Below are 21,239 nucleotides of genomic sequence, written 5' to 3'. Positions count from 1 at the left end.
TGAACTGTCACTTTATCGCCGCTTACATAAGGTTGGAATTCGTCTTCATGTCCCATCATCCCCAACCCTCAAGCGGCAGAGGGTGGGCTTTCCAGAAGTGGGGACCCAGCTCGTCTGCCTAAGGGCAGAGTGGGAGGGACGTCCCTGGGCTCCAGGGGTGAGGTGAGGATCGGCGCTGGGGGGGAAGGGGTGGACTTATGATAGAGGAGCGAGGAACCTGCAGAGGCGCCCACACCTCCATCCAGCTCCCAACGCAGGCTAAGAAACTGCTTGACATTCCTGTCCACACCTGATTGACAGACGGGAGTCAAGCCCAGGAGGCGGGGGTGGGTGTGTAGGGGCGGAGACAAACCCAAACCGCACGCTGAGCGGGCCAGAGCTTTCTGTCCTAGACCGTCTGGGTCTGGTGCCACCTATCCCGCCAGGTTGCCCAGTGGCTTCGCTGAAGCTCTCAGAGCCAGAAAAGGATTACGGAGTGTCCGCCGAGGCTTCTGACTGCAAGGAGGGGGCAGGGGAGCCAGCAGCCTGGGGCACCACTTCCCCGGCAGCTTCGGCCACAGCCGGGACTGTAACTCGCGGCTCCCTAAGGGGGCTCCGGGCTGCGGTCCGCCTTGCCACTCCCTCCTCCTACCCGCGAGCTCTCCGCCTCCTTCCTCTGCCTCCACCCTCAGCCCCTAACCTGGTCTGTCTGGAGCTGGGCTCGGAGTCTTCGTTTGCCCGAGCTCTGGATGTGGGCAGCGGACAAGTCCACCGCGCCTCCACCCAAGATGGACAGCCGCTACACCAGCACCGCTGGCATCGGGGACTTGAACCAGCTGAGCGCGGCCATCCCGGCCACGCGGGTGGAGGTGTCCGTGTCCTGCAGGTGAGGACGCAGCCTTTCCCTTCCCTCCCCTGCCCTCCCCTGCCCTGTTGGTAGCGCTTCGCCAGCGCTCCGGATACTCCGAGGCTTTGAGCGCGTGAGAAGTTGCGCGATGAGTGACAAACACCCCAGTGGTGGGGTCTGGAGTCACCCCCGGGTCGCGCGGGCGCAGAGCGGACAGCGTGAACTAGAAGCGACTGGTTTACGGGACTGAGGCTTTTTTTTTTTTTTTTTATGGAAAAATGCTGTAAAAGTTGGCTGGGCTGTGACTCAGTGGTGAGAAGTCCTGCCGCCACCCACTTTGCATGCCCTTTTTACGTCCCAAACCCAAGCGGTACTGTTGGGTGATGACGGGAATCGTCGGGGACAGCCTTGCCTGAGCTCTGGTGACCCCGGCGCGCAGTGGCCCGGGACTCTCCCTGCGAGGCGTAGGCAAACGTGCTGCTGCCGCCTCGGCTCCAACCTCTGCGGCTTCCTCCCCACCCATTTCCTGGAACCCTGGGCTCGCGCTCCCCCGCCCCCTCCACTCCTCCGGGCTGTCGGCCTCCTGCTTGGTACTTAGGGATTGTGGCTCCAGCGCACTTTGCAGACCCTGTGTGCTTTACCTAAAATCTGGGAAGCCGCGATTTTCTGCCAGGAAGTAGACACATTTGGGTGCCGATTACAACCTACACTGTTGCCCAAGGACTGTAAATTTCAAACACCTTCGCCTTCCGTTCTTTGGGTCAGTTTCCCTGTAAATGAAGCAGCCCCACTGCTATATCGCAGATTTTGAGGAAGTGGGCTAAACTAAACTGATAATAGAAACGGGGCGGGGGGGGGGGAGGACAGAGAATTTGCAAACAATAATTCACTCCCTTGTGGGCACACTTTGATCTCTCTTGTTGGAAAACTCTCTTCTCACTTGTCCATTTTTGCCCCAAGATTGTTTTTAATGCCCCCAAATCCTTCTTTCCTTTCTTTCGTTGCTAAAACTTGCCTTACAGAAATCTAATTAACATGGGGAACTTCCACATAAATATGCCTTGGAGCTTAAAATGCTACCAATGAAGTATTACTTGATTTTGCATTTGCAGAAGACAAGGTCGAAAGCCAAAGGAATGATTTTGTTTGTTTTTTGAGGGAGGAGTGAATTCAAGCACCAACAACCCCTACAGGTGTTAATTAGCTCTCCCTGGAAAAAAACTGTGTGTGTGTGTTTTTCCCATGATTGCTTTATTCTTCTTACTGCTGACCTCAAACTGCGAAATATAATGCTGAATTTGATAGCTAAACATTAAATTCTTGTTTTACCGTATGGCTACTGTTTTAAGTGCTTCCACAGGTTTCTTCTGTCAATTGAACTGGTGAAGCTGTATGGAAAATTCTACATTTATTTCTAGGCCTTTTTTTTAACTCTGAGGCTGGCTTTGGATGCTAGAGGAAGGTTATTAATATATACAGTTAATGCACAGTCAGAAGTCCTACACTAACTGCATTTTTTAGAGTTCTTATCCTCTGCTGAATATCCTACGAAGTCTGAATGCCACGTGGCCTGTATGTGGAATGTGATATGGGGCCTGTATAAATATGTTGTAAATTTACTGAATTTCCCATAAGCTCTTAGGGTGATTATACCTTTGAAGGCATTATACCTTAGCTGGTCTTTCTGCCAAAAGGGTCCACATTTAACCACTCTGGGTGGTTATGGTTATTGTTGTTCTTATTATTTTCCTGGATGCTTGTTTGCTGTGAGTGTGCTGGGAATCCTGAAGTCTATTGGCTTTAAAGCGGTTTGTTTCAGCTTGCTACCTCAGATCCTGGAAATGCCCTTGTTCCGGCCTTTTTCATGCCACTAATTTGGTTTCTTGTTTTTAATTTTCAGATAGAAACGTAAAGTTCCAAGAGAGCCCCAAGTACTTATTGTACTTATATTGTTAAGAATTGAATCTTGTAATCATAGGTGGTGGTGTTCTTTGGGCTTTGGCATAAGAGGTCTGGTTCCAGATTCTGGTTTTGTGACTTATGTTGTTACCTGGAACCAGGTCTTACCTAATTTAAGCTTCCTCTTCTCTAAAATGAGGATGATTATGGTATATATCTTATACAGAGCATTGTCAGAGTTTAGTAAGATGACGTCTGAAAGGTGCTTATACAATGTATGTCACAAAGAAAGTGGTACAAATGCTGTTATTATTATGATACCAGCAATAGTATTTACTTAATAAATGTATTATCTGATTCAGTTATGCGATTCTATAAATAGTCCTCTTTTGAACTTCGAAAAACTGGTTCAAGAAGACAAGGATAGAGGCAGCCTTGAGATACTTGTGTGCTCTTTCTCTCTGGTCTTTGATGTCCATGAAGAGCATGTATCCTAAGATGCTTGTGGGAATTTCACTGAGCAGCAAGGGGCAAGCCTAGGCCCCTCAGCCTTACAGTGGGCAAGTAGCGCAAAAAATTCCCATGCCTGTTTAATTAGAGCCCTCTGGTAATTTGCTGACACTTAACAAGCAACTCAGAAATAGAAACCCTTCTGATAACCTCCTTTCCCTGTGCCCAATCTAAGACTTTTAAAAAGCTTTATGTTTTCATCTTTACTTTGGAAGAGGTGAGAAAGTCAGGAATTGAGGCTTGAAGCTAGATATAATTCCTGGAAATCATTTACTCTGTTTATTTACGAAGTGCTTTAGCGTCTTTTCGATGTCTAGCATTATGCCATGCTCCATGAGAAATGCAAGAGAAGTTCTCTGAAAATGTAAAATCTGGTTGGGAAGTAAATATTACATAACGTGAAAATGTAGGAGTAGATCCAAAGAAGTTCATGCACATGGAGGGGGCAGATCATTGTGGAACAGAGTGTTTGGAATACACTACAAAGAGGAAGTCAGGCTTGAGGGGAGACAAGACAGGACAGGCATAGTTTGTGTTAGAGAAGGGACTGTGTATATAGAGGTTTTGTAGTGGCTACAAAGTTGGTGTGTTACGATGACAAATATGTTTCTTGCTGGATTTATGACATTCCTTTTACCCATTATTTATCTCTTGGATTCTTTTTTCTTTACTATGTTAAGCTCTTTAAATTAATTAGGTTGCCTAAATGTCTATAGCTGAAATGATACCACCTTAGAAACAGAAAATAGTACCTATAATATTCCCATTTTCTCCTGAAAATGATTAATTACAATGAGATAAAACAAGTGTGGAAAATAACATACCATAGTAATCACCTGTTTTCTCTGGAACCTTAGTTACACTAACACATGCTTTTGATGACTTTTGTCATTTTCTCTGATTGAGAAGTTAGAATTATAAAAGCAGTAACAGAATTCTGTTTTTGCAGACCTTGTAGTTTAGGTATCATATGTAAGTCCTTTCACAGCAATGATACTAGAATGTTGATAAAACTAATTGTGAACACTAATATCCAAGGAAGAATACAAAGTGGGAATTTATTCAACACTTACTTTGTGCTGGGCATTCTAAACAGTCCTTCTTGACCTGGCCGTACCTCTTCTGTCTAATTTCCAGGTCCTCCTCCCATGTACTGTGTGACTGAATGTAGTCAAACATGTGCTTACCATGTCTACAACTGCTCCCAGATAAATGTGGCTGCAAAACACAAATAAGAGGTACTGTCCCAAAGCACGTGCTGTGTTATCCTAGTGAATCAAATCCTTCTTGGCTGCTTCACCAAGCCCATGCTGCTCTCTCTGCCTTGAATGTTCCTTCCTCCCTGCCCCTTTTTTTTCTTCATGAGCCTGTGTTCTTTCAAGACTCAGGTCAAACATCATTTTCTCTTATGTCTCTCCCCCATGGTGGATTTTGTTGTTTTCCCCGAAGCAGCTGGGATGGAGCAGTATCACAGTGCTGGGGAGAAAAAATTTTCCTCTACACTTCAAGGTATTCCTGGCTGGTTTACTTGGTTTTCAGAATTTCTCCCAAGTCTGTTTCTTAAAATTAACTAGCCCCAAATAATCAGTATCTCCCCAAAAGGCATATTTTGGGGTGACAAACTTATCTTCCCTTCAGTAGTTGCATTATAATTCTTAGTCTCTGTGTGCCCATTGAGGACAAATTTTCTCTGAGTCCATGGTGTTGGGGTGAGAACATCCAAACCTCTAGGGAATTTTTTAAAATTTATTTATTTTTATTGATTATGCCATACAGTTGTTCTATTCCCCCCTTCATTCCCCTCCACCCTACCCCCCATTAGTTTATGACCATGTGTCTCAAGTTCTTTAGATTCTATATTTCCCATACTATTCTTGCCCCCCATCTATTTTCTATCTACCGTCTATGCTACTTATTTTCTGTACCTTCTCCCCCTTTTCCTCCTCCCACTCCCCTGTTGCTAACCCTCCTTGAGATCTTCATTTCTATGTTTCCACTCCTGATCTAGCTGTCCTTTTAGTTTGCTTTTGTTTTAGGTGTGGTTCTTAATAACTGTGAGTTTGCTGTCCTTTCACTGATCATCTTTTTTATCTTCTTTTTCTTAGGTAAGTTCCTTTAACATTTCATATAATAAGGGCTTGGTGATGATGAACTCCTTGAATTTGATCTTATCTGAGAAGCACTTTATCTGTCCTTCCATTCTAAATGAAAACTTTGCTGGGTAGAGCAATCTTGGTTGTAGGTCTTTGGTTTTCATGACTTGGAATACTTCTTTCCAGCCCCTTCTTGCCTGTAAGGTCTCTTTTGAGAAATCAGCTGACAGTCTGGTGGGAACTCCTTTGTAGGTGACTGTCCCCTTATCTCTTGCTGCTTCTAGGATTCTCTCCTTCATTTTAATCTTGGCTAATGTAATTTTTATAAGAATTTCTTTGAACCAAACAGGTTATGCCTGGAAGCAAGATCTCACCAGGATGAGGAAAATGTCTCAGGAAAGACAGTTTGCGGTTTCTTTTATGCATTAGGAATTAAGGAGGGGACCTAAGGAAGACGACGTGAAGATGGGGGAAAGCAAGGTGGGGATTGGACTCCAGGAGAGTCCAGGTTCTGGGCTGTGTTGAGGGCGATTATGCTTTCTAGGGGGATGAAAGGGGCATCTCAGAGGTGTGTTAACCTAGGTGCCTGGAAACAACGGGTGGGGCTCATTGAAGGAGATGAGAAGCCTGTTAGTAGAAAGTTATATGTGGGCCTGAGCAGGACGACCCACCGTGACCTGCCCCGTTAGGAAATTTGTGGTTATTCACCCTGCAAGGTTACTTTCTATCAGTGGACTTGTCAAGTTTTATTACAGAACCCTTTATTCACCCACAAAACAGTATAACATGAGCTTGGCACAGAATATGTAGACAATAAATGCAGGATGGGATGTTGTAATTCTCTCAATAAATCATCTGGCATGGGGAAGGCACTTTGCCTGTTCAAAGACAGATTCTTAGGCCTCCACACTACATTTATTAAATCAAAGTCTCTAGGTTCACCACATACTGGTTATTCACATTAAACTTTTTAAGAAATTACTTTGATGAGGACATGACTCTGTGATTATAGTCACTTGATCTGATCTGAATTAGCAGTACTGGAGTATTAGGATACTTGTTAATGGTGTGCTGGAGCTGGCTAAAATGGGGTTGAGACGGGAATTTGCATCTCACTTGTTAAATAAAATGATTATTAAAAATTAGATATGTAAACCCAAAATGTAATAAATTACATTTTAAAAGAAAGCTGAGATATACTGAAAAGTTATTACTTTAAGTTATTCTGCCATGATCTGTGTTGTCTTTTGAATCTGTGTGTTGAAAATATGCAGTTGTGTGCTGCCGTTCATCTCTTCTCAATCCATGCTCAGTGACATCACATTGGTAGCTTGAAGTTGGCCGTGGTGGGAGTATTTACACACAATGCAAACACTGCACCTCAGGGCTTGATTCATGTTTTGTTATTGTCAGCATTTAAGACATTCTGTGGGGATCAGTTAACCCTATGGAATTTAAAAATATTAAATATTACTATTATTTATGGGTTGTAAACTTTATAATTATGTAAACACACACACATACATACTTGCATTTACTTTTTTGGGGGGCTATTGGTAAACATATACTTACTTTCACATCATTGTTTATAGGCCTTTGGTAAAAGACAAAGCTTTATACAAAGGAAAAAATTGTTGCTGTTAGACTGTCACTATTAGAAGTGACAGTGTCAAGTTCAGCACTGTCTTTGCTCTTGCTTGTCTGCTGGGGCAACTGGGGTTGTCTGAGTTTCATAATCCATGAAAAGGCTGTGCAGCCTAGAAGCACATTGTGAATGAAACAGGAAGATGGTTGGAATTTTGCATGCTTTTTACTTACTTCTTCTCCTTTTCATCTGGCCCTTTACACATGTTTATTCTCTTAGTTCAAAGACTTTTTGTTTGTTTCTCCATCCACTGGTGACATATACCTTGCAAGTGTACATGTCACAGTTCCGGTTACACTTAGTGATTAACTGACCGTGCGGGAAAGCCAATTCCGATTCCCAAAAAGGGAACGTGATTGGTCCGGTGGGAATGGGCCCAGTTGGAAGCAGAGCACTGTGCTGTTCCGATTATCTGTGGTGGAAGAGAAGCAGAGTGCTGGCTCCACCCGGTCCACACTGGTGCATCCCGTAGACACACTGTACCCTTCTTTAGTCAGACAGTTTGAAGTTAGTGTGCAAATAGGTTTTCAGATGATGTTGTTAGGGGATAAATTCTGTTTCTGTAAGCGTGGGAGATGAGAATTCCTGTTAGCTTGTTAATGAGGTAGATAGAAGGTTAACTGAGGGTCAAGGTGTGGCATGCCCATACCTCGTTCTTCTGGTTCTGCAGTTCCTGAGGTCTTGGTAAAGAATGTAGTCATCTCACAGTGCTTTTAGGAGGGCCGAATTTTATGGTTTTTGTTTCTTCTTTTTGTTTTCAGCTTCCGAGTTTTAGGAAAATTTGTTCTAGGGGTATATCTGGTCAGTGATTTTGAAATCACAGTGTAGGAGTTGCCCAGGTATATCTTAGGAGAGAAAGGCTTACTACATTGTTCTACCAGTATGTTGGATTACTCTGCATTCTAAAAGAACCCTAGGATGTGTTCTAAAAGAATGCTAGGATGTAGAGAATGGGAATCTAGAAGCAATTCACAAAGCAACCCCCCTATCGACAATAGGGTGTTAATGGCTGTGCTGTTTTAGTTACATTATTTGTGACATAAGAAGGAGAAGCCTGCATTCCCTATTTGAGTTTACTCTCAAATGGGGAAGTTTACTCTGGGCGGGGAAGAAAGAGTTTCACTCAAAGGGGTTTCATTCCGTTGTCAGCCTGGTTTATATTAGTAACATTTGTGTATGAGTGCCAGTTTGATTTGCCTCGAAGAGTGTAGGTGTGGAACTAGACCCTCTCTACCACTACAGGCTGTGCAACCCTGGGAGGTGACTCCATCTCTCTTTTCCTGTATCTCCTCATTTGTAAAGTGAGGGGGAATCGTAGACCCTACCTCTTATATTTGTTTCAAAGCTTAAATAAGTTAATACACCTGTATGAGTGAAAACACTACTTGGCACTTTAGGTAAGCACTCAGTAATTACAAATTGATTTAAACACAAAATAAAAACCACCCCTTATTCCATCACACAATGAGCATTTAGTTCATTTTTCTTATTTATAACATCACATTTATAGTCCCTCTCACTTCCTCATGTATGTATATGATGAGATCTCTCCAGAAGGTATCCAGCCATGTGATATGAAAAAGAGACATTCATTGAAGAAGATAAAAGATTCGAGAAGCATTGTACATTGGACAATGGTAAGTCAGTCCCCTCAAAGTAGTTACCTGGGGATTTCACACAGTTCTCCCAATTGCCATCAGCTGCCCCCTTGTGTTGCCCTAAGTCTCATTGATTGTCTGAAATCTCTTCCCTCTCCAAGGTGATTTTAGTTTGGGGAAAAGCCGGAAGTTGCAGGGGGCCAAATCTGGGCTGTAGGGGGCTAAGTCACCTGCGTGATTTGGTGTTTCACCAATAAACTATGCATGAGACATGATGCATGAGCAGGTGCCTTGTCATGATGAAGCTGCATCACCAGTTGCCCATAGCTGCGGCCTTGTGAATCATCTGAATAGTTTCCATGGAGGAATGTTCAAGCTTAACACAAAATTTGATGCAGAGCCCTTGCTCTACACACTCAGTTACTTTGAATGTGACAGCCACACAGCACACATGCTCACTCAATGGCATCTACTGACCCTATTGACTAGTACAGTGAAGTCTTCATTGTTCACACATGCCCATTCCAGTCCACTCTCCTGGCTGCCAGGTTACATCAATGTTGTGTGAATTGATCTTGTGATATTAACAATGGCTGGATCTTTTGTGGACATATTTCATATGTTCACATATATTGTATAATGAAGTTATATTATATTCTATACAATTTATTCTCTACTTTTCTGTTGATATTATATCATGTAGATGTTGCTGTCATAGTTTTGGAAAATACAACCTTCCATGACTGTGTAACAGTCTATTATATTGTCTAATAAATACTGTATTTATTTAACTTATCTCTTATTTTCCCTAATTTATCTCAAATACTAAATATTCAAAATAATGCTACAGGTGAGCATTGTTATTCAGCAACTCTTGGTGACTCCTGTGATTTCCCTCCTCCACCCCCAAATTGGGGATAGTTTTCTAGAGCTAAAGTAATTAAAAAGCTATCTTCTCAAGGGATTCTACTACCTTATTTTGGTTATTTCTCCCTACCCATATTAACAAAGTCAAGTCTAAACTACTGGCTGTGCCTTTCTAATACTTTTATCCCATGAGAAACTTGCATGTAAAGATTAATGAGAATTTAGGGCAGCAGAGTGTAGCAGCAGGAACGTGGAATTAGGAGTCAGATAGATGTCTTTAAGTCCCATTTTCATCCATTTTTGGAATGTTATTTTGGGGAACTTTTTTCGACTTTTGGAATCTCATTTTCTAATCAGTAATATGGAAATGATCAAGAAACCAAATTTATAAGAGAATTGAATTGAAATATTCAATTCAATATTCAATGGAGAATATCCATTATTCTCCATTATTGGAGAAGTGAATGAAATAGTCAGCAAAGTGCCCAGCATCATGCCTATGATAAAAAAAAAAAAAAGTACTTCATAGCTGTTAGTCTTCTCTCATTTTCTTCTTTCAATTACTGTGAGGCAAATAGCAATGCAGAAGAGGGGGTACCTGTACTTTAGGAAAATTTACAATCAATTTGGAGAGTCGGAGAAACACTAACCGCAAGGTGACAATTTGAAAGCTGCCTGTTAAAGACCATTATGTCGTAGCCCAGGCTGCATACAACCTGTATCCAGAGAGGGGGGTGGATAAACCAGTGACCAGAGAGTGTAGATTTGAAAACGCACACTCAACTTCCACCGACTCCACCCCATGGCTCTCCCACACCAACACACGCAGCCCTGAGGACTTGGTGGGATTTGACAGAGAGGAGGCTGTGTTTAACAACAAAGTTTTGGAATGAAAGCACATTTTAGCAATTCTTACATGTGATCAATAAAAGCTATGGGCTGACATTTAGACTGCTCTTTCCTGTTGGACATGTGATAAAAGAGATATTGAAGTAGATGACAACCCAGGCCAAAGGAGAGCAAGAATTTATTGGTGATAATAAAATAAGGTGTATTTAAAAGGTGCTGGCTGCAGTGGTCAACAGTTGCCTTTATATTTTCAACCTTATGACAGCTGTCAGTGTGAATGCCTCGTCAGCCAGGGACGTTAGTCATCAGGCATTCTTCTTTCAAATTGTGAGATGTTTTGTCAAGTTTATTCTATAAAGAATAACACTCCAAACCTCCTGAGCGAATTATCAGTTATCTTCCTGAATCTCTGAAGAAACAAAATATCATTCATTGATAATCCTTGGGAAATATTTTTATTTATCTGGCAGTAAAACTACTAAAAGATAAAAGATGTACTAATAAGGCCAAAAAACATGAAAGTGTTGGACGTTCACTGTATATTTTATTTAAATTAATGTCAAAGTCTAAAGCTATGTGAAAGTGTATACAGCACTTATATACTCCTTCACTTATCCTTGCAACAATTCTGTAAATAGATGATGTTATGTCCTATTTTATAGTTGAAAAGATTAGGATTTCAAGAGAGTGTAAGTAATTTGGCGTAAGTCTTTCATCTAGGAGGTAGCAAGGCTGAGTTCCTAATCCTTAGAACCAGCGTGTCTGGTTCTAAGATGTATGCTGCTGACATCTAGCCCTATTTGGTCACTTTTCTATAAATTATTTTAGGCTTTAAGGGTGGGGCTCATTCCTATCCGTGCCCAGGTGTTGGTGACTGAAGAGAAATGACAAAGTGGAGAGACACAATTACAATGGATGATATTAATACTATCACTAAGGAGAATATAAAATTCTTTGGTGTTTTTTTCCCCAATTGATGAAAGCTGTGAATAGAACAATTCAGATGAGCAGATGAGTGGTGTGAACGTTAACCATTTGATGTTTCATCTCCAAGTATTGATTCTTATCTTTTTTTTCTGCTGCTGAGTTACCTAATGAAGCTGTGGGAAATTATAAATAATGAGAGGACTGTTTAACTGGGAATCAGCAGACAGGATAAGATAAAAGCTAAATGCTGGAGAAAGGTAATGGACTGGGCAAATTTTTAAAAAAAGAAAAAATTAATTGGACTGACTCTGTGACATTCATATTTGTTGCTAGAGTTGAAAATTGATCTCAAGTCCTATTAATTCAATCCACTGCTGAATAATGAGGATGTCACCGTTCAACCTGCTAACTTTTTAATAATAAATTCCAGGGTTTTCTTTCAGATATGTTCCAGTATGTTCATACAACAAATGGGTTCTTCAGAATCCCAATGTAAATAAAATAATTACTTAGATATTGAAAATATCACTACAGTATGCTATGTGAATTGTGAAACAAATGACATTAATTTTATTAAAGACAATCACAAATGTCAGAGAGTATGGTATCAACCAGATATGATTATAATTTCCACAACTGGTTGAAACTAACACTTTCCTCAGGCTTACTTAGCATAATAGTGGTTTTAAAATCATTTTGAGAAGTTTGTTTTATCATTGATTTTCACAAAATCTCACTGTGTGCTTTCTACATAGGAGGTTTTCAACAAATATTGGCTGCCTGATGGACAGATTGGAAGAAAGAATCTGTATACTCATGAATTTGTTTATGTCTGTACCCTTAAAAATATTAGTTTATATACACAGAGTATTAAAATTACTCACTTTCCCAGTGCAATTTAATGAAACATGTTTTTAGCTTAGTTTATAAACTAAGATACTAAACTAATTTATGTAAAGTTTTATTTGAAGAAATGAAAAACAAATAAATAATACCAAATTAACTTTGTCTCCAAGCAGAGCAAAGAGTTTTAGAAGTGGACATTTAGGACTTTCTTATTACAGACAGACAATTTGCTTATTTAATCTCTGTTATGTGATATGCAAAAAGAGAGAAAGAAAAGAAATAGAATTTTATGTATGACTTCCTAAATAACATATCCACATAGGGATATAAATGAACATATCATTCACTGAATGGAGATTTTTGTCTTGGGAAAGGTGTCTCTAATCAATTACCTGGTGAGCCGAGCCGATAAAATGCAGCAGGATGTGATGTTTCCACTTGCGAATAATCTAGTGTTGAGAGGAGCTATTTGGTGGCCTCGCCTCTTTAAGAAGCAATAGGTATTTACCTTCTAACACTTTCCTTTTGTATTTGCTTCACCAATTTTAGTTTTGAGCCACAAAGTGGTAAAACAAAATTTTAGAAAAGTTTAAATTCAACTAAAAAAAGTGTCAAGAATGGGAAGAGGAAACAATGCTTTCTGTGCAGAAAAACAAAACAAAACAAAAACAAAACCTAGATCTAGTTTTTATGTGCAGAGGTAAAAAAATGACCATGTTTATTTAAGTCACTGTCCATAGCTTACATCATTTCTGACACTTGCCTGGTTATAAGAATCTGTTGGTTTGCCTAAATAATTACCTAAGTCCTTGCAACACAGCTGAAATATCTAAGTGCTCAGTCCATTATGTTTAACCTAAAATGTTGTCCTGCCTATTACATCAGATCTTTCCAGAGACACTGACCTCAAGAGTGGTCCTAACTGTAAAATTGGAAAAAAAAACAAAATTAAAAAGCCCCTTTGTTTCAGTGAGGACAATGGATGGATGAATTATTTTAATACATGCTGCTGCTGCTGTTTTATGAACATTTCCAGCACACAGAGAATATGATGTGATTTAACAAATGAAATTATTATGTGGTTGTGTCACTTTCATTTCAAGGGCACGGTCTAAACCAGCTATTCTAAATGAGGGTCACAACCAGCTATCCTGAATGAGGGTCATGACCATCAGAATGTCTTCAGGGGTTTTTCAAACTGCATATGGGCAGACCTGAAATTCCAGTTTGTTTCCCTACCAGGGAGTAAGTGAGTGGTCCCCACCCTTTTCTCTGTGCCCCCAGTACTCAAGTAGACTTTCTGCCAATTGAGTCTCACACCCGGACCTTCTCCCTCTTTCACTTCTACGTTATCTTATTAACTTGGCCGGCCACTCTGCTTCTGCCTGGGTCCAGACCTGGCTGACTCAGCAGAGACCACGGTGCAGGTTCGCTGTCCCTCCCAACCTTCCATCTTGCTCTGGGCAGCCTTCTCACTGCCATGAATCCTATGCGTGTTTAAAAAGGGAAAAATGCCATCATGTGTCTGCTCTCTTGTGAAAAACCCTTTAGTTGCCCGTGTGAGTAAGTCTGACCTGGCTTTTCAAGCCCCATCTCTTTCTCTCTGTGTCACACCCCCATCCCCCCAGCACTGTTCTCTCGAAGCTGTCTCCTAAACACTAAGCCCTACCGGACTACTTGTATTTCTTGAGAGAATTGTGGTACTCACACCTCGGTTCTGGTGGGAATAATTTTGCTTCGTGTTGTTATCTTACTCGACAGCCCCGACTGATGGTTTAGGCATCACGCTCACTGTAGAAACTTGGCCTGATTCTTCAGATAGAATGGACTAGCCCTCCTTTCATGTGATTTGTAAAGAGTTTATTAATATTTCCATATTTTGCTGCACATATTTGTTTACCAATCTGTCCCATTAATGGAATGTAACTGATCTAGGGCCAGAGCCCATGTGTTCATTTCACGGTCTTAACACTGAATCCTTTTTCTGTCATATAGTTGCTAAGTGTTTATTGAATGAGTATTTGAAAGTATTAGGCAATTGTTAAATTACAAATTCTTATAGGACAGAAACTGTCTTGTTCACCTTTGTTTCTGCTTTGTATCTATCAAATCCAATGTTTTGCATATAGAAAGTGTTTAACAGTGATTTATTCAATGTATAATTGACAAAAGGAAAGTTGAACATCTCAGAAATTTGAACATGCTTAGAAGACATAAATACAGGAAATAGTATAATATTAATTGATTTGAGAAAATCAATTGTATAAAGGCAGGATGAGGGAGAGCTGACTGAACAACTATCTACTCCTATTTCACTGAAATTTTTAGGATTTGTAGCACTACACATACAATGGGTTCATAGCAGCTACTGAGAGTTTTTTTGTTTGTTTGTTTTGTTTTTTGGGAACCTAGAGCAGTATTTTTGAGTCAGGGACAAATTCCTGCTCTCATCATTTGTGACAAGGATAACAGATGCGTACTAGAGGATTGTTTTCAGTCTCTCTGTTTCAGCTGGTTGGTCATTTATGCTTACAAACAAATTTCTTTTCCAGATTAATTCCTTCTGTTTAAATTCTGTTGTTGATTCTGCAAAGCTCAATTGCTTTTAAAGACATTTGAGTCATTCAGTGGTTAGTGATCCAAAGAAATTACAAAAAATATTACTTAAAAATATAGAGGACAAAACCAAACCAAACCCTGCCAACCTAGCCTGCCTTTATAGGCATATTGTTTTTCTCATTGGCACAGCCTATGTACTGATGGATTAATCTTAAAGGGAGCTGGATGAAGACAATCCTGCCTACAGATAAAGATTAATATAGAAGCAATATATTTATTGCTCAGCAGCTAATAGAGAAACAGAAAACCTAGTAATAGGACCAACAAATTTTGGGCGTGGTGCTTGGAAAGTAGCAACATCTGAGCGGATGTTGAAGACAGAGTAGTGTTAGCTTGCAGCTTTTCCCTTTGGGGCAGACCTATCCGAATCATCAGCTCCTAGTTTTCGGACTAGTGATTGCCACCTACAAATATCATGCATTGACTGTGGGAGCAGTAATAAGTCTTGACAGACTGCTAATCTGGCTAATTGTTTAAAATACGTGCAAGCTCATTGCCCCCCTCCCGGCTGTTAGCAACAGTCTCAAGTGTTGTAACATAATTAGTGGAATGGTGTAATATATTAAGGAGCAGAGCACACGTTTAGAGATGGAAACATCTGGATTTAGACTGCCACTTCATATATTACCAACTATGAAGTTCAGATAAAAAGTTAATCTGTCTGTGCTTTGGTTTATAAATAAAGATAGAAGTTCTTTCTCATGTAGTTGCTGTGGGGATTGTATACTATGACATCATGATAAAGTATTTAGAAAGTTCATGTCACTTAGCGAGGAACTTATTTTTATACAGGCATTCAACAGAAACAGCTGAAAAGCAGTGGAAGATAGTGCAGGCTCCCTGAGAGATAGTGTAATTGTTGCAAAAGGGCTACTTGCTCATTGTAAAAACACACAAAGAAACAAGCCAAGCAACACTGAAAAATAGAGAGGAGAACATTCAAGTCATCCCAAATTCAACCTGGTGGTAGATCATACCAACTAGATATCTCTCTCCACATATTTAGTTTTATATACTAAACATGTATCATTTATATTCATATTTTGATAACCAGACAAGATGGACACTTTTTTTCTTGAATATTCCAACTTCAGGAATTCGTACTGCAACCCAGCTTCCTGTCTGCAAGCCTGGCGTGTCCCCTGCCTGGGGGAGCAGAGACTCCAGTGCACCCCTCTGAGGAAATGACCTCAGCTGCCACCCCAGGAAATCCCTCCTCCTTTCTCTGCTGCATCCACAGAGCCCTCAGTTCATTGTTAAAATGTCGGTGTTGGGTGCCTCAGGGAAGTCCCAGAAATGCCCCTTTGCTGTGGGGCCTGCCCTGTGGTCTTGGGGACTGCTGTCCCTGTAGTCCTTCCCCTTACCTCATGGGGCTGGTGTCTGTATTTACCAGTGCTTTGTGGTTCTGTTCTTGTTTACTTCTTCCCATAGATCAGTTATGTTTCTGACTCTGGGCTCCATTAAACATCTGCAAATTTTCATCATGAATGTCTTTGATGTCACCAGAATATTGTTGCATCTGCCTTAAGTTGCTGTTTCTAAAAGCACAGAGGGATGGAACTTGATCAAATTTGTAGAGCGTGTTGCATGACTGTTTTGAGTCCCTGTTGGCAGAATTTTGTCCTTGACTTGCTTTCATGATAAGTAACATAGGATACTGGAGAGAGGTTATAATTAAAGAGAGCTGCACAGTGCTCACATACTTCAGCAATAGAAGACAACAGATAACTACTGAAACATATGAATTGGACAGGACAATTATGAACTGAGACCCAGAAAATTATTAACTCTTATAGTCATCATGCTTCCAATCACTTTACTCAATTATCTTACTAATGTTTAAAGATTTTATTTGTTAATTTTCTTATTTTTTTCTAGGTACAAAATTAAATCTTCTGCAGGTAGTAATTAAATTCTTCTCTTTACATTATATCACTTTTATTTTATATTTTATTCCCTAGAACTTCCAAAGTGGTGCTGAATGATGACATTATCTGTAGTTCATTTCATTGTCTTCTCAAAATATAGTCAGTCAATATAACAAATACAAAAATAAAAATTAAAAAAAATTAATCATTGCATCATGACCATATACTCTTCTTGCGATTTTGGCCACTTTATTTAACCTCTCTGCATTTTATTATCTCATCTGGAAAATGTATTCTGGTCATAATTGCTACTTGCTAGGATTATGGTGAAGGTTAAATGAAATGATTTTTTAGACTGCTGAGCTCAGTGGTCGGTACCTGGTCCAGTAAATGAATAGTAGCTGCAGAGTTTGTGATATTGTTTCCTGTTGGCTATGGTGGGACACACAAAAAGAGAGTAATCAGTTCTACCTGCCCAGGGCACAGCAGTGGGGAGAGGATGAAAGGGGTTCACATTTCCCAGAAGGAATGAGTTTGATGAGGAAATTTCAGCAGCAGAGTCTGTATGATACACAGCGTGGATGGAGGTGCACCTGGAGATAATGCTGGGGTCAGAATGTGGCAGGTATGTTTAGTGCTGTATTAAGGAGTTTGGAGTTTCTGAAGGTAATGGGTTTTATACAAGGGAGCCCTTTAGTTAGGTTTTATAGTGGAACACTTTTCTCTTGGAGGCATCTTGGTAAATGAACTGGGAGACAGGATGCAGGAAGGCCAATTAAGGGCTGTAAGGTCTGGGAAGTAGCTGGGACTTGGAATCAGAAGCCAAAGTAGGGGATACATTAAGGGGAAGGGAGAGAGGACAGGGTTCTCCCTTGGGAGACAGGTGGGTCAGACAGTATTGCTGTATTTGTTTCCGGTGGTGGTTGTGACAAATCATCACACATTTGTTGGTTTAAAACAACAGAACTTTGTTCTCTGACAGTGCCGCAGGCCTGAGATGAAGGTGTTGGGTGGGCTGCTGTCCCTCTGGAAGCTCTGGTAGAGAATCCATCCAATCCTTGTCTTCTGCAGTTGTTGGTGGCTGCTGGCGTACTTTGGCTTATGGCCAGATTGCTTCAGTCTTCAAGGCCAGAACCTAGAATCTCATTCAGCTCTGTTCACATCGACTTTTCCTCTGTTTGTGTGAAATCTCCCTGTCTTATAATGATATATATGACTGCATGTAGGGCCCACTATACACCAGCATAATATCTCTCATTTCAGGGTCTGTTATTTAATCATAGCTGCAAAGACATCCCCTCCCCCCCAAAAGGTGGTATTTATAGGTTCCGGGGATTAGGATCTGATATGTTTGGGGTTGGGTCTTTATTCTGCCCTCCACAGTTGCCATGCCACCGAGATGGGAGATAGAGGAGCTATAACATGGTGGAAAAGATAGTGAAGTTAGTTTTGTGTGTATGTGTTAGATTTTTAAGAAGACCAGATTCTGTTCTCAGTCTCTTTTTATTCTGCTCAATTTTGTTAACATAAATGTCACGTTTCTCTTCTTCAGCTGAAATCAGGGATGGGTCCTGCACCTTTTTTTTAAAATGTAACAATAGTTCAAACCAGTGGGTTCTGCTATTTACCCTGGTTCAGAAAAACCAGAGTTCTGATGTGTTGGATTTTAAAAAAATGCTTGGTTTCCTTTGAAGTGATTTTCAAGAACATTTGGTCATAGGTGAATACTTCAGGAGAATCCTGAAAGTTTTAATTGTTAATTATTTACCCTTCAAGTTTCTTTTGGTATCTAAACCAAATTCAACCCATGCAAAGGTTGCAACTGTTATTTTTATTGCTGATTGTTTTAGCTCAATAGTACTAATTAATAAATACTTTAAATAACTCATTGCAGCAAAAAGTGAGACTATCTTAAAATTTATTTTATTTTTAGTTTTTGTGGGGTCATATGTACCACGTATTGGTGAGGTCCTGTTTGTATGCTTGGGTATGGGCTGAATTTTAGCTTATTTGTACAACTTCAAGTCTGAAAGTCCATTCTTCTTTCTTGAAAGCCAGATAATCTCAAATACTTTCCAATAACTCCATCCTTCAGAATTACTTGGTATCTTAGATTCTGGCTGACTTTGATTTTTCAGTAAGCTTCTGTTTCAAAGACTTTATTTTTTCCATTTTAAAGCTTTACTTTTCACCTGTGCACAATGATTCCTCTTGCTGTAGAAATTGTAGTTTCAGGAAAACTATTTTTTCCTTAAATGTGTGTACTAAAATTTCTAGAGATAATATTTATTTAATGACTAAAATAATGAATAAATGAGGGGATTAAATTTTGCATTCAAATCACATCCAGATTTGATCAATTTTCTTTTAGTTTGGTAAGAAATGTTTTTATTTTGTTGTCTTTATTTTTAAAAAAAACCCTGAAAATCACTTTGCAGATATGTGTTTTTTTAAATGTATATACACACACAGACCTCTTCTACCCAACCCCCCCCCCCCCCCCCCCCCGCCCTGAGAACTTCCAAATTCCAATCCATAAAACAATGTAATGGCCAAGGTAAGGGCCCTGGGCATGGTGGCCCAGTGACATGGGACTTGTTTTCAATCCCAGTAAAGCAGTCACTCTCAAATATTTCCAGTTAGTGGATTACTAACTTATCAGGGCAAAGGCCATGAATACCACCTTCCTGTTTTACATGTCTTTCCACGATAAAACAGGTTGCCACATCCGAAGCGCAAAAAGCCGATACTTTTGCTTGGATACTGAAACCTCTCACTCGTGCACACAGCAGGTGCTTGTGGAGCCCTTGCCTATGTGCAAGCCTGTGGTGTGCTAGGTTCCAAGTGACGCTTGGTTGCAGGTCGACAGTGGTCTCGAGAGGACACTGAGTGATGTGTAAATAGAAGGGCCCTAATCATTTCCTAACTTTTGATTTAACGCAGCATAATGTGGCTTACAGACACAGAACAATTTTCAGGGAGGAGTACGTGATGCGGAGATGTGGTTCTCTGTCCTCATGTGGACAGTTCGTGCTGGGCCGTACCTGTAAAGGGATGAAGCATTGGTGGGCTCTATTTCATAAGTTATGTTTTGGTTTCTGTGGAAAATTAAATAGAAAAACTTTTGTTTGGCTCTATTTATAAGCCATGCCTTTTTTCTTATTAAAAATTAAATAGCACAATTCCACCAGGTGTAGCAGTAGGCCTCTGTACATATTGTCTAAGCTCTGTTGGCCGCGGCTAGCGGTGTTTTTTTTAGAACTCACTTCATACCTTCAGTTCGAGGATTTATTCCATAAAACAAGTATATTGTAGATTTTGTTAAGTTAGCACTTTAAAAGGTCACAAATGATATGATTGCCTTTAACCTGAAACTATCAAGTTTAAGACTCATAATATATACCAAGTACATTTTATTTTCCAAATTGCATCTGTGTTAGGATAATGATATTTACTTTTCTTTTAAAGCATTTTTTTAAATCTTCAATATTTATCACACTAAGAAAGAAGAGTATTTATTAGGTGAATTCATTTACTAAATAGGAAAGAGTTAGAAGCAAATCTGCAACTTTAGTTCAACTCACAAATCACATTTACCTTAATAGGTCATGTTATTATGCTCATTTAAAATAAGAATTAGGGGTTTTAATTTTCCATTAATAAAGTATCATTACATATACATATAACAGAAAAGGAACAAGCTATATACATGTTTAGAGTATATTAATTTTATAGACATACCTATAAATTGTTTTATTCTAGTATTTTTTAATACTAGAATATTGAAATATGAGTTAACCATTGTACCTTTTTTAAAAAATTTAGTTGTAGCTGAATCAATTTGAGTTTGTTTTTAGGTTATCATTCCTTTTTCCTGTAATAAACTTATTTTATACACTATCCAGTATGGCTATTTAGTTATTCTGTGAGTTTGTCTTCCTAATAAAATTATGTTTCTTGAAATAAGAAACCATGTCTTTAGTATTTATTTTATTTTATCTTCACAAGTGCTTAGTTAGATCTTAGGCCTAGAATATTTGCTTGAAAAATACTTGCAGAATTGCCCTGAAGTTTAAAGAGAATTGTTAGTTTCCAGGTGGAGAAGGAAAAACCTGAGATGTTATTTTAAGGGCTAGCTGGCTGCCCAGTATGGGTCTTGGAATACCAAATGAGAATAAAAACTAGAACCATCAAGAAAACTATTATTCATTGTTGGCCACTTAGCACAGCTCTGTGCCAATAATTAGATGAGAAACTATCCTAAAATCAAAAGGTGACTTGAGCATAAAATCAGAAGGGGCAGGGTTATTGGATGAGCTAGATGGCTATTGCTATGAAGGGAGGATGGGTTGATGTGTCAGCCTCTATCTTGAGGCACTAACATCTGTGAGTGTTGAAGAGAAACTTGGGTACCAGGGAAGTCTTTCTCCTGGGTGGTCCTGGAAAGATGTAACTAAATTCTTGCTTATCTACTTGTATTTCAGGCTTCCAACTAGACATTAGATAACATTTCGATAACATCTTATTACCTTCATATGACCAAAGAATAAATGAAATTTATCATCAGAAAGCAATGGGAAAGTTAAATTGTAAATTTCAAGGACTCAATTATGAAGAGTTGATGGAGTTTTATTTCTCACATAAAAGCTCTAAGATTTTTTGTTTCTTTGTTTTTGAACAAAAAAACAAACC

At 39.8% G+C, this 21,239-nt stretch overlaps 1 protein-coding gene across 2 annotated transcripts in view; it reads left to right on the top strand.

Moving 5' to 3' along the window:
* Positions 1-345: 345 nt before the first annotated feature.
* CPNE8 (copine 8) overlaps positions 346-21,239 on the top strand; it is a 183,487-nt gene continuing 162,593 nt past the window's right edge. Inside the window, exon 1 of one of the 2 annotated variants that reach the window (XM_037139713.2) lies at positions 346-865. In XM_037139713.2, the coding sequence (XP_036995608.2) occupies positions 729-865 (137 nt within the window). In that variant the 5' untranslated portion in view covers positions 346-728. The remainder of the gene's footprint in view (positions 866-21,239) is intronic. The other variant, XM_037139711.2, reaches the window with a different exon arrangement.

Source organism: Artibeus jamaicensis, unplaced genomic scaffold (genome assembly GCF_021234435.1).
Source record: "Artibeus jamaicensis isolate MK-2021 breed Jamaican fruit bat unplaced genomic scaffold, CSHL_Jam_final contig_233, whole genome shotgun sequence".
Lineage (NCBI taxonomy): Eukaryota > Metazoa > Chordata > Mammalia > Chiroptera > Phyllostomidae > Artibeus > Artibeus jamaicensis.
Note: the sequence above shows the minus strand (reverse complement) of the source record. Positions and strands in the feature narration are given on the sequence as shown.